The following is a 14,452-nucleotide window of genomic DNA, read 5'->3' on the forward strand; positions in this document are numbered from 1 at the left end:
TAACCATCACCGGAATAAATTACATTTCGTACCCCTTGATTTATTTATTTTTTCTTTTCTTTTCTTTTCAGTTCACAAACCATTCAGTTTTGTTATGTTGCAGCCTAATGTTAAACTGCTTTAAATGACTTTATATATATATATATATATATATTTTTTTTTTTTTTTTTTTTCTACACTCCATAGGCTGCGCCATAATGACAAAGCACAAAACAGGTTGCAAATTTATTAAAAATAAAAAAACTTAAATGATTCCATTGCATAAGTATTCATTCCCTTTTCTGGGACACTTGAAATTTAGCTAAAGAGCACTCGTATCGCTTGTAGATGTTACTACAATTCGAGTGAAGTAAACCTGTGGCAAATTCATTTGAATGAGTACGATTTGGAAAGGCACACACGTTTTAATAAAAGGTCTAACTGCTGAAAATACATATCAAAGCAAAAACCAAACCCTGAGATCAAAAGAACTGCCCGTAGTGCTCGGAAACACAATTGCATCAAGCCACACATCTGGGGAAGAGTTCAGAAAAAAAATCTGCTACATTAAAAGTTCACAGAAGCTTGTAGTCTCCATTATGCTTAATGGAAGAAGTTTGAAACAACCAGGGCTGTGATTCCCAAAAGCATCATAAGCATAAGTACATTGTAGACCCATTGAAACCAATGGAGCTATGATCAACCTGGAATACACTACACGACTTTTAAAATCTGAACAGATTTTTAAAACACTAGGCATCATACACTTAAGCCTGGAATACACTACGCGATTTTTGCTCCAATTTTCCCCTGATTTTACAGTCTGAACAAGTTGATGCTAGTTGAGGAAAGTCGAAGCCAGTCTGCAGATTACAGCTGACAGATTCCACAGAAAATCGCATAGTGTATGATGGTCACAGACTCCGATTTTTTAGCTTCAGACTTTGATTCTATCCAGTCGGAGGATATCAAACATCTTTGATATTTTCAGCCGATTTACAGAAGAGTCAAGTTTTAAATAGGACAACTATCGAAACTCTTTGGTCATTTTTGAACGCGATGCTAGCGGTCTAATCGGATTCAATGATCTATGCTAAGCTATGCTAAAAGTGCTATTGCCAGATCCAGAGATCAGCTGAATGGATTCAAAAACGGTAAAACTCAATTTATTAACTCTGGGGGAGTTGGAGAATGAGCCTATTTCCAAAAAAAGTGGAGTGTTCCTTTAAAAGTTGTGTAGTGTATTCCAGGCTTTACCGACTTTGTAAATAGTGACAAAGGAAAACTGGGCATCATACACTACGCGACTGAAGATCATACACTACCAGACTTTAAAGTTGTTCAGATCACAACAAACTCAAGCAGAAATGTGTGCCTTGTTGCTAGGAGACGCATGACAAATTAAAACATATGTGTTCTAAAATCGGCTGAAAATATCAAAGATGTTTGATATCCTCCGACTGGATGGAGTCAAAGTCTGAAGCTAAAAAATCGGAGTCTGTGACCATCATACACTACGCGATTTTCTGTGGAATCTTTCAGCTGTAATCTGCAGACTGGCTTCGACTTTAAGCCTGGAATACACTACGCGATTTTTGCTCCAATTTCCTCCCAATTTTACAGTCTGAACAAGTTGACGCTAGTTGAGGAAAGTCGAAGCCAGTCTGCAGATTACAGCTGACAGATTCCACAGAATCTGATTTGTGACCAAGAACCTGATGGTCACTCTAGTTGAGCTCCATGATCATATATGCAGATGGGAGAAACTTACAAAAGGACAAACATTACTGCAACACTCCACTAATCCAGTCTTTATGGTGGTGTGGCAAGACTCAATCCTCTCCTCAGTGAAGACGCATAAAAACCAACTTGGAATTTGCAACAAAGCACCTAAAGGACCCTCAGACTCTGAGAAACAAGTTTATCTGGTCTGATGAACCTCAATTCCAAGCATCGTGTTTGAAGGAAACCAGCTCTGCTCATCACCTGCAGAGTACCATCCCAAAAATAAAGTGTGCTGGTAGCAGCCTCATGCTGTGGGGATGTTTTTCAGCGGCAGGGACCGAGGGACTCGTCAGAGCAGAAGAAAAGCTCAACACAGCAAAATATATAGAGATAGCCTGAATGAAAACCTAGTCCAGAGCATTCAGAACCTCAGACTGGGCAGAAGGCAGAAGGTTCACCTTCCAACAGGACAATGACCCAACGGGACAATAATTCTGGAGAAACCTGAAAATGTGCATCTACCCCCATCCAAGCTGACGGAGCTTGAGAGGTGAAGAGGTGATGAGAAGAATGGCAGATAATTGCCAAATGCTAATGTGCAAAACTTGTTGCATTATACCCAAAAAGACTTGAGACTGTAAAAGTGCTTCAACTAAGCACTGACTTAAGGGTATGAATACTTATGCAATGTACTTATTTCAGTGTTTTGTGATTCTTCATTATGGTGGAGTGTAGATTAATGTGTGTGTGTGTGGGGGCAGTTTAACATAAGGCTGCAACATAAAACAAAACAAAAATTTGAAGGGGTATGAATACTTTTGCAAGGCACTGTATATAATCATATACAAAGGTGAAATAATATTCAGTCATTTCTTATTGAATTCACACGTGCACACACACACACACACACACACATATACTGTATCTAAAATTATTATTATTATTATTATTATTATATCAAGTGGATGGTAATGATCATGTTTTTTACAGCTCTTTACAACAGGTTTTTGCTCATGTAAATTCATAGAATCTTTCTATTCTAAACCTTTAGTCATGTACAGTCACAGAAGACGTTGAAACTGTCTCCAGGAGTGTTATTCACAATGAATAAAACAGTGCTTTGACAGCAGGAGGCAAATTTGCTGGGGATGTTCTGCATTACACAAAACCCTTTTGTTCACTTCAACTGTTTCTTATTAATCAGTTTGAAAACAAAAATTACTAGCTAGTTGTTAAATTCTCTCATACTCTTTTCCTTTCACTCTTTCAGTGATAAAAGGTGTCCAAAGCTACTGTTTCTATGAGTAAACAAGTCTATTAAAAGGCAATTGGCTCTTTTTTTAATTCAAAGGCAATTTAACACAATCATTATTGTAACAATATTGTACATTAGGATAATAAATCAGCGCTGACTCATGAGGTGAAGTCAACATTCCCCTTCAGTAATATTAACCTCATGTTGCTCATGGGTCTCAACCTGCCCTAAAGGAAAGGCTGATCTAAAAGTGTTTTTAGTAACCTGTATGACTTCTTCTTTCTTCCTTTGATCACAAAAAGAGATCTTGGGGAATGTTAGCGTCTGACTACTTCAGTGTCTGTTTATTTTTATGGAAATATTCACATATGAAATGCAAGGCGATTAAGACTGTCATCTTTTGTATTCCATGCAAAAAAGAACGTGTAACAGTTGAGAATGACGTAAAGTTGAGTAAACAACGGCCTAATTTTCCGTTTTATCAGATGGTAGTGATTTTCTGAATCTGAAATATCATCTGAAAAACCTCTTAAATATTTGGTATCATGTCTGAGGAATGTGAATTTCCTCTTGATTGGAATTCAGACTGCAATAAAATAGTTTCTCTAAACTGTATTTTAATCTTGTTGAACAGTAAGAAAAAAAAATTCAATATGCATTAATTAATTTTAAAAAATACAGATGATATATATAGGCCTATATAAATTTTTCAAAGTCAAACATGTTAGACATAGATCAAATTGTTCCCATAATAGGAAGTCAATACTAATTCAGTAAACAGATAAAAAATAATGATTGTGTATGTTGCTTTTCAAGGAAGCTGATTCCTGTCATTCATCACATGCTTGTCTTCAGCTGGTGGAACAACTCAAACAATAACCTAGAAACAGAAAGTATCCACCCATCTCTCAGTATATGGCATTGCTCACTGTGCGATTCCGTCAGACACAATGGCACACGGCGCGATGCTGCTGCTGCTGATCAGCTTGGCTCTCGCTCTGGGACCAGCCGTAGGTTTCTATGGGGGTTCCATGACGTTCACGCCTGGAAACAGATTTCCAGATGGATCAGTGGAGGTTGAAATTTTGTATTGTATTTATTATTTTTAGTTGTCTTACTTGTACTATTTCTGTGTGTTAGTCATACAAAGTATGTAAAATTAAACAATCTAAACTTAGATCATGAATAGTTAATTTCCTGAAGTTTCTCAGCTTGCTGTGGTGCAAAGCAATATTATTATTATTATTAATTACTATATTATGTATTTATAATATTATAGTGTTTATTCATATTTTATATTTGTGTTGATTTTTCTTATATTTTTAACATTTTTAAATGTAATAGTAATTTTATTATGTGCTTTCATCATTTAATTATTTTTATACATTTCTATATAGCTTTACGATTTTTCTATATTCTATATTCTTTAACTTAAACTTATTTTCATTAGATGCCAAGTTAACATTTCTTATTTTCATTTAAGTTTTTTTTTTTGATTTTTTATTTGATGTAACAAAAATAAACCTTTCCTGATAAAAAAAAAAAAAAATCATATAAAACATGTAATGTAATTTATGTAAATCATGTGAAAACTAGCCCCGGTCTCCTCTATGTGTTTTTGGCAGATGCACTTTTACTACAGAGAGTCCAGTAGGGGTCCCTGTGGTTCTCAGGTTGACTGGATCTGTGAGAGTGGATCGTGTGGCATCCTCACTAACACCGAACCTGTGGTGACAGACAGCGCAGCTGAAAATCTGTGGTGCCAATCAGAGGTTCACATGGCCACCAATGTCACTAGTAATGGTCCATTCATTCTGAGGTAATTCTGATGCTGTTTTTATACAAAATAAGTATTATGCTCTGCCTTAGGTTATTGATAGTCTTACATTGTAATCACAAAATACACAGAATAGGTACAAATAAATAAATACAGTCCCAAAATGCACATACTAAAATGTGTATATGTTACAGGATTAAGTCATATTAAGTTCTGTAGTTAATGCATAAAGTGAATTATATATTCTCATGTATTTAAACACATAAAAATAAATGATGTACCGGTATTAACGAAATGCACATGCATTTTATTAAATATCTCTATCAGTTCTTCTGGTTGCTGCTGGGAGGATAATGATCATGGTGTCGGTGGATGGACGCTTCGCACTCATGTTGACACTGGACGACGATCTGACACTCAGTCTCCAAACAGATCCCCTGTTTCAGCAGCAATTCCAAACATAAGGTGTGCGCTTTTTAAAATGACAACATGAAAATGTGTTAATACATATATTTTACATTTCCATTTTCATTAACAGACACATCCACTTCCATAAATAAATAATCTTGCTCCATCGTCTTTTTGATAATACTCAGGATTCCTCAGAACTGCTTCCAGAGCATTCATTTGCTGGCACATGATCCAGATGACGATGTTGTGAGATGCAGGTTTAATGATGCCAACTGCACAGTTTGCCATCAACATCAAAACATTCATCTTCAAGAGGTAATGTTTTCTAATGCCAAACTTTTCAACTTGAAAAAAAAAAAATGCAAATGCTTGAAAATTATGATCCCTGACCCTCACATTTTGACCTTTTAATATATATTTTGGTACATTAAAATGTGCATGGTTTATTCTTTTTTGTAGGAATCGTGCACTTTGCACAGAGAAAATTCTCTGGACGTGGGTGTGCATGTGTTTGAGCTCATGCTGGAGGATTATCCTGTTTCAAACATAACTGTGACTGACAATAGCGGGGTCTCCTCAGTCAGTGACAGCAGCAACCCAACCGCTCTCAGTCAAGTGCCTCTGCAGTTTGCCGTGGAAAGTGAGTGATGATCACATTATCTGTTATGGGTCAAACAAAGATTCTCCCTCGTGCAATAAAATAACATAGGGAGCTTGTATAGCGTTTCAGAAGAGATTAGAAAAAAAAAATGGATTCAAAAGTATAAAAACATTAAGAGCACTATCTTTTAACAATTATTTTTACCATACAAAGTCTCACAAATGAATTGAAAATATTAATTTGAAAAAGTACACTAACAACTTTCATTCAGAAATTGCTAGTATATTTTACAAACAATTACAAAGAAATGGCAAGTTACACATTGTTTTAGATGTGAAATTTTGAAAAACTGAAATAGAATTTTCTTGTAAAATACTAGTTAGTTTTATTTCCGACTTTGAAAAAAATAAAAAATCATTTTACAGTGTAAGAAATATTCAGAGCAATCCCTTTAAACTGTTTTATAAAAATCCTAATGCAGTAAACAACTGGAAAAGTCATGGAAATATATTGCTCAAGTTCAAGCTGGAATATATATATATATATATATATATATATATTTTTATTGAAGGTGTCAAATATATAATCAGTTTATAAAAGGTTTGGTTTTTTTAATCCAAAGAAAGAAAAATGGAAGTTAAAAGTGCATGGGAAAGAGTGTAAACTAGACAGATCTACAGTATAATTCCACTGATATTCAAGACATCGATCACCTCCATAACAAAAATAGACATTCATTTGTGTTTAATCGACCTGAACAATCAGTTTTTGTCATTTGAGAGAATGCATGTCCGTAAAAGCCAAAACAATGCAAGACATGTCAAAAGAAAAATTGTGGATGAACAGGTTCTGTGGTGAATTATATTAGAACATGTAATTGAAAGTAGAAGTGAGCTTATGCTGCACTTACAATAAATGTTTGGTGTAGTATATTCAAAGTATTGCCACAGATTACACTCTTAAAACAAATAAACATTCCAGAAGGGGCTTATACAGAAGATGCATGTTTGGGTTCCCCAAAGAACCTTTCAATGAACAGTTCTTAATAGAACCATTTTGTCCCAGCTTTTTTCTACTATAAAAACCCTTTTGTGCACTGAAAAGCTTTCGTGGATGTTAAAGGTTCTTCGTGGAGTCACAGATGCCAATAAAATAGCATTTAGTTTTATGAGTGTATGAGATGCTTTTATTTTAGGTCTGTTGTGAATTGTGTCTTTAATTCTGTGTTTGTGCATTTCTGTGTATTTAAACACGATCTACACCATCTTGCAGTTCTTCCACCGTCTCAGGGTTGTGTACCAGGCGTGAACAAACCAAGTTTCTTGACACCAACGCCTTTGCATGGAGATGTGCATCATGCCGCTGTGGGAGAGGCACACGAGATCACCCTCCGAGCACAGACCTCGGACAGCAGGTCTGAATAATATTTTGTGTTTCTCACACAAAACTAGAATAACAGTATTTCTCTTTTATAGCTATTTGTTAAACCAACGTTTCGTAATCTGCAACTTCCAGATTTGATTGAATTTTGCTTATTGATGGCAGTCATAATAGATTTTTAATCAGTTTTTTAGGTTCTAAGTGACCTGATTTTGATGAGCAGATGAACTGAACTGAATTCCTTTTATATCAGTAGATCGAGTTGGAAAGAATAACTTGATATGCTCAAACGTCAGTGTTTGCTGAAGGTTTTTCATGTGTCTGCCGCTCAGTGCTGGGCAGTAACTAGTTACTAGTAATTTAGTTACTGAAATAATATTACTTTTTGTAGTAACTAGTGTAACTAATTACTAATAAGATTTCAGTAATAATATTACAGTTACTTTCCATAAAACAGCTTAGTTACTTAGTTACTTTTGATGCCTCAACCCCGCTGATTTAAAATACAACAATCAAATAATTCCTAGATTTATTTTCATAATTTTCATGACTCGCACACGCAAGTGATGTCCCCAGTGCAGCAGGCAAGCTTGGAATATGGAATAGCTTACATTCAGCATATTGCATTATATTGATTTTGTCAGGAAAAAAGATCTGTTGTGTAAGTTGTGGCTTCACTTTACTCTGGCATTACATCCCTCTGATCAGCATGTGGTACATTATATTAATAGAATTAAAAATATTTCTGGAAAATGAAACAGTTTCTTACAAACGCATGTGATTTGATTAATTCAACATGTTAACAACACTTCTACTTGAATGCCACTATCAATCACTATTGAGTGTTTGTAATAACTTCTGACTGCGATCCAATGTGGATTTTGGTCAAACGATGAGGCAGAAATATGTTATTAGTAACATTCTAGAAGAATTTTATGTGGAAGATACACAGTTACAACTTCTGTGGGGCGTGAAGAAAAAGTAATGTAACTAGTAGTGTAACTAATTACTGTTGCCAGAAAGTAATAAGTAAAGTAACAATATTACTTTTGAAAGAAGTAACTAGTAATGAGTAATATATTACATTCTTTGAGTAACTAGCCTAACACTGCTTCCGCTTGAGTTACAGTAATGTTATCTGATCTTTCTTTTCCTCCTGTCTGTGTAGCATCTATGACTTCCAGGTCAGTGGCCCCTCTAATATGTCCAAGACCCTGACAAGTGAGAGTAATGGGGTTTTGGTGGCAACACTGACCTGGACTCCACAGGACACGGATCTGTATCGCCGTGTACCTGTGTGTTTCGCAGCAGACGCGCTTCACAGGTAAAATGGGGTCTGTATTTTAATTGATCACTGATTATTTATGTTCTCTGCATAGTTTCTTATGAGTTCTTGTCTGTCTTTTATTTATCAGTCAGTCAGAAATGAGGTGCATCATTGTGGCTGTGGCAAAAGCAAGGATTCTTTCAGGTACGTACAATAGCAAGGACTTCTTTTATGAAAATATCTGGATACAGATGCGAAGGCCTAGAAAAGTTGTTCGCGAATAAATTTTTTTCGAAGTGAATGAATCATTTGCGTGTTCGCAATGATTCGTTTCATTCACTCAAGTTTCTTCCTTTTGAAGCACGTGACTGTCGAATGTTTGAAGGTTCACATGTTGTGAGAACGTTAAAGCTATAATTTAAATAGCCTGTTCTGTTATAGCCTCATTTGTGGAGAAAACAGTGCTTTAACGTTCTTTCTAGAGTGCTTTAGTGTATTTTTTGACACGCATATTTACTGGTCTTCAACATCTTAACGACTCTAAACTGTTTTTAATGAATCGGTTGAATAAATGATTCTATAACTCGCTCAATAAACACAAATAGTTTCACTTATCGCCACCTACTGATAGAACGATGTAACTTACAGAAAGAGCCACTGAACGTTTCAGAACAAATCTGTTTGGTGAATTACTGCGGATAAATCAAATCCCAACAAACCTCAGTACTCAAGCGAGTTTGCGTTAAATTTATTAAACCTGGTGTGATATTATTCAGGTAGTTAGATAAACGACTGAAATTAAATGCTAATGTCCACTAGAATGCAGTGAATCAGTCATTGTGCAAATCTTGCGTAGAAGCATTTGCATTCACATAATTGTGTAAAATGTAATTCCTTGATGTTTTTTATGATTTAAATGCAGGTTACATAAAAATAAAATAAAAAACACCAGTGACTAAATGAATGAATCATATCTTTCAAGGTGAAGCAAAAGTCATCTGTGAGGATAACAGCATCAGCATTGTTGTCAGTAAAGCCTCCATGGATGGCATTGACCAGAACTGGCTCCAACTGCGAGACCCCACCTGCTCCCTTACCTCCAATGAAACCCACATCCTGGGCTCGATGTCCCTCAACACTTGTGGCACTACCATGGATGTAAGCCAACTAATATGTAAAATATTTGAGTGTTGCATTGAAGCCCCTTACATTCTCTTTATTTTTCTCTCTTTTTTCTTTGTTTTCAACACGAAATCAGGACACTGGAGATTTCATCGTCTTCAAAAACGAAATCAACTCCTTCGAGAACCCGAATGCTGTTATCACCAGACGCAATCAAGTTAAATTCGGCTTCTCCTGCCAGTATCCCAAAATGGCCAGTGTCTCCAACCGCTACGTCAACCATAAATCTGACTACATCTTCACTGAATCCAGCTTCGGCACGTTTGGTTACTCGTTTGAAGTTTTCAGCGACAGCAGTTTCAACAGTCAGGTAGATCCCAGCCTGTATCCAGTGCAGGTTGAGCTGATGGACCAGATCTACATGGGCATTGAAGCTCATACTGCTCTACCAGAGGTCACGCTCTTCGTTGAGTCCTGCAGAGCCACTCCTGAAGACAATCCATTCAGTGCTGTCTTTTATGACATCATCAAAGATGGGTAAGACTTTATCGTGAACCAGATTTGGACATTTTTAGAAGAAGAGAATAGGATGTTGCCCATTTTATGGTCCTCCAGCCATACGTATGAGCAATAGCATGCACTAATGATAGAGTAAGTAGGCCTATAATTAGTCCCAGAAGTCTATTTATTGTATTCCAAGCTTATCACTGGTAATGCTTAAAACACTGCAGGAACAGGCTACTGACAAAAAGGTTTCAGGTTCGATCCCTTTTACTAAGTAGGTGGTCTTCTTTAAATACACGTTAAGCCTTCAGGGCTTTGTTGAACCTCACAATGGCTTTTCTCGAACCATTTATCATTACTGTGGCTGCAGGTGTGGTTTAGTAACGTGAAAAACAATTGTGAAGCTAAAGATTGTTGTTTGTATTTGTGCACCTGAAGCCTTTTTCAGTGCTAAACACACTTGTTTATACCGTGTTAGTGAAAGAAAACAATTTGTCATTTAATTATAAGGTCAAGTTACTCATAGCATTTAATCTGCTGAGAGATCTCAAAATAGCGTCATTAATACTTTTATTCAGCAAGGACGCATTAAATTGCTCAGAGGTTTCACTAGAGACATTCAGAACAAATAAATGCTGTTTTTTAAGTTTCTATTCATCAAAAAAATCCTGAAAAAATATGATTTTTCTACAAAAAGATGAAGCAGCACAACCGTTTTCAACATTGATAAATGTTTTTTTGAGCAGCAAATCAGCATATTAGAATGATTTCTGAAGGATCGTGTGACACTAAAGACTGGAGTAATGATGCTGAAAATTCAGCTTTGCATCACCGAAATAAATTAGATTTTAAAACATTTTCAAATAGAAAATACTTATTTTAAATTGTAAAAATATTTCACAATATTACTGCTTTTACTGTATTTTTGAGCAAATAATTGCAGCCTTGGTGAGCAAAGACTTTTCAGTAGTGTGCATGGACTACTCACAGTTCAATGAGTATATTGTGTTGAATTTTCTTTTTACTTGGAAAACAGTAATGCACAATTCCAAATTTCCTGATATAGGCAATAATGTCATTGAGTTCCTCGATTGTGTTATTTCAGGTGTGTTATGGATGATACAGTCATGGTTTACCCAAGTGCCTCCACAAAGTATGACTTTCAGATCCAAGCCTTTAAGTTCACAGGAGGCTTCGATGAGGTACAACACGTTTGCGTAACAATTGTGTTTGTGTTTAGCAGGATCATTTCACTATAATACTCTAAAATCATGTTGACAGGTGTACATCAGCTGCTCCGTGATCCTGTGTGCAAAAGACAGCTTAAACTCCAGATGTGCCCAAGGCTGCCTAGACCAAGCCGCACGCAGACGTAGGCGAGATGTGAGCCAAGAAACTGCCAGGCACTACATCACCCAGGGTCCCTTGCGAGTGGCGAGACAGACTCATAATGCTGGTATATGAATATGGTTTAAAGAATAGTTCATTGACAGCACGATCGGTTAATTCTCATTTTTGGCAGAATTATTCTTTTAAACAGTGACTGTAATATGATTTCAGTAACACTTTGATTCCATTATTTACATTAGTTCATGCATTAACTAATATTAACTAACAATAAGTAATATATTTCTTGTGGTATTTTTTCATCTCTGTTAATGTTTGTTAAAGGAATAGCTCACCTAAACATTTGCTGAAAATTAAATCACGCTCAGGCCATCCAAGATGTGAGTTTGTTTCTTCATCAGAACAGATTTGGAGAAATTTAGCATTCCGTCACTTGGATGTACAGTGAATGGGTGCCATCAGAATGAGAGTCCCAACAGCTGATAAAATCATCACAATAATCCACACCACTCCAGTCCATCAGTTAACATCTTGAGAAGCAAAAAGCTTTGTGTTTGTAAGAAACAAATCCGCCATCCACCATGTTTTTAACTTCAAACCTTTGCTTCTGGCCAAAATGCAAGTTCATAATCCATAATAAAGACCCCTGTCGCCCTCTCACATCAAAACCCACCACCATATTTGTTTAGAGTTGTTTTGCTTCTAAACAGTGCTAGATCTGTACATATTTTATAATGCATAAGTTAAAAACATCATAATGATGGATTTGTTTCTTACAAACACACAGCTTTTCACTTGACAAAATGTTAATTGATGGACTTGAGTGGTGTGGAGTATTGTGATGTTTTTATCAGCTGTTTGGACTCATTTTGACGGCACCCATTCACTGCAGAGGATCCATTGGTGAGCAAGTGATATAATGCTACATTTCTGCAAATCTGTTGCTCTAACATTGTGGATGGCCTGAGGATGAATAAATGTTTAGCTAAATTTAATTTTTGGGTGAACTATTCCTTTAACTAATGTTCATGAATGGAACCTTATCGTGAAGTGTTACCATGATTTCTATGTCATAATCTTTGATGTCTGTTGCTCTTTCATTTTGTAGCCTCAAATGACGATGGATTTCTACACTTGAGCACAAGCACCGGGGTCTTTGCAGGACTCTTTGTTGTCTCCATTGCAGTGTTGGTGGGAATACTGGTATATAATGCCAGAAGAACAAGACCTATTGACCGCATGCATCTACTGTCCACTTTCTGAGATCCTTTAGTGACCGGTTTGAGTAGACGCACAAAGAACTATCCTTTCAGACTATGAATTGTAGTTAAAGTCTTTCCAGTTTCTCGTACATGAGCAGTAAATGAACAGTTTTTGAAGTAAATGGTATAAACACACAACAATGACCTTTGGTGTGGCTGGTATTATCCTAATTCTTTCATTATCTTTTTTCTACTTATTTCCTTCTTCACTTTCACACAGCATTCCTCATTGAACATAACACACTTATCGGGGTGTATAATTATAGAAAACATGAACCTTCGCTTAGTCCTACTGAGAATGAGATGGCGTTCCAGAGCTGATGGAAGAACAAGCATTTATTAATGAATGTTAGTTTTAAAATAAAATGTACATTTAAGTATTTATTTTATTGGTGTGAGGTCATTTGCAAAAAAATAAAAAATACCCTCCTTGGTCAATTTTGTGTGTAGAAAGTGTTTATTCAAGCGTTATTGTATGTACTGCTTCACTTTAGTCATTATAAGAAATAGTATTGTTATTACTATAAAGTATTGGTTTCAGTAGAGAAGCAGCTCACATATAAAACTAAAAGATTCCAATTCAGACAAAGATTCATGAGGTTAAAGTGTTTTTTTAGCCACACGCTTTCCCCTCTTGATATAAATCACATGCCAGATGCTTTTAATATTCTTGCATAACATTAAAAGATTATATTCCATGGGACTTGATAGCCTGAAAGTACATCATCTTCATAAATTCAGCCCTGTTATATTCTCACACTGCCTGATGCTTTTATGGAAACAACTTTAACTGAAATTATATATATATATATAATAGCATAATATAAAATATTAAAACTATATACATACTGTATTTAGGCACAACTATAGACATATAGACAAGAAAAATGAAATTACTAAAACATTAACTAAAATGAAAATGAAAACAGAAAATATATATTTAAAAAACTATTCCAAAATATTAATAAAAACAATAATAGTATTTAAATTATACTCAAATAAAATAAACCAATTTTTTATTTTAAACCAATAAACCACATTTTAATAAAATACATTTATTTTGAATAACGATTATGTATAAAATGCATCCAAAATCAATCAAGTTAATCTACATGATAATGATCAATGATCATCACTCACTATCTGAAAAATACTGAAACATTTCCAATTGTTTTTGTTTTTTTTGGTTGTGTTATGTAGAAGGTTATAAAAGAAAAATCAAAAGTTGGGCCAGCATTAATTATTCTTAGCAGCAAACCTGCTTATAAGCTTAGTGCTGAAATGCTCTAATTATAATAAGTAATCTCAAAAATGGTCTTGCATTCATGTCACCTACATCAGGTGACTTATGGGAAAGCAAAACTTCCTGATGGTAAAAATGGGGAAAGCTGCAGAGCAGGAAGTGCATGCATATTCTTATAAGTAAGATTTCAGAAAATTTACATGTCCTTAAAATGCATTGAGTTTCACTTTTTTTCCTACAGATCCACTTTATCTCAGCAGATTAGAGAGCACAATTTTAAATGTCAGATAAAGTCATAAAATTATTTACTGCAATATGCAAAATTACACAGGTATTATAATGATCTGCTAGTGAAAGTAGAAGGGAAACATAAGAAAAGTGAATTAAATAGATTCTAGCTGCGAAATATTATTAAATATAACAATTCTAAAATACTTTATATTTACAAATAAATGCATTTGATAAAAACTATTTATCTAAAGGGCAACATCATTTATCTTTAGTCAGATGTTTTGAGATGATTATATGTAATTAAACCAGTGCACTTATGAAATACTGAAAATGTACACAGTCAAGAAA

General features: G+C 35.2%; 1 protein-coding gene across 1 annotated transcript; it reads left to right on the top strand.

The window, feature by feature from the left end:
- The first annotated feature begins 3,919 nt into the window (after positions 1-3,919).
- LOC131524627 (uncharacterized) lies at positions 3,920-13,068 on the top strand. The gene is made up of 13 exons (XM_058751867.1): positions 3,920-4,035; positions 4,585-4,778; positions 5,064-5,201; positions 5,333-5,462; positions 5,607-5,787; positions 7,021-7,162; positions 8,297-8,452; positions 8,544-8,599; positions 9,378-9,553; positions 9,654-10,054; positions 11,127-11,223; positions 11,303-11,477; positions 12,477-13,068. The coding sequence occupies exons 1-13, from the start codon at positions 3,925-3,927 to the stop codon at positions 12,629-12,631; spliced, it is 2,112 nt and encodes a 703-aa protein (XP_058607850.1). The 5' UTR covers positions 3,920-3,924; the 3' UTR covers positions 12,632-13,068.
- The last annotated feature ends 1,384 nt before the right edge of the window (positions 13,069-14,452 follow it).

Source organism: Onychostoma macrolepis, chromosome 18 (genome assembly GCF_012432095.1).
Source record: "Onychostoma macrolepis isolate SWU-2019 chromosome 18, ASM1243209v1, whole genome shotgun sequence".
In the NCBI taxonomy this organism is placed as follows: Eukaryota; Metazoa; Chordata; class Actinopteri; order Cypriniformes; family Cyprinidae; genus Onychostoma; species Onychostoma macrolepis.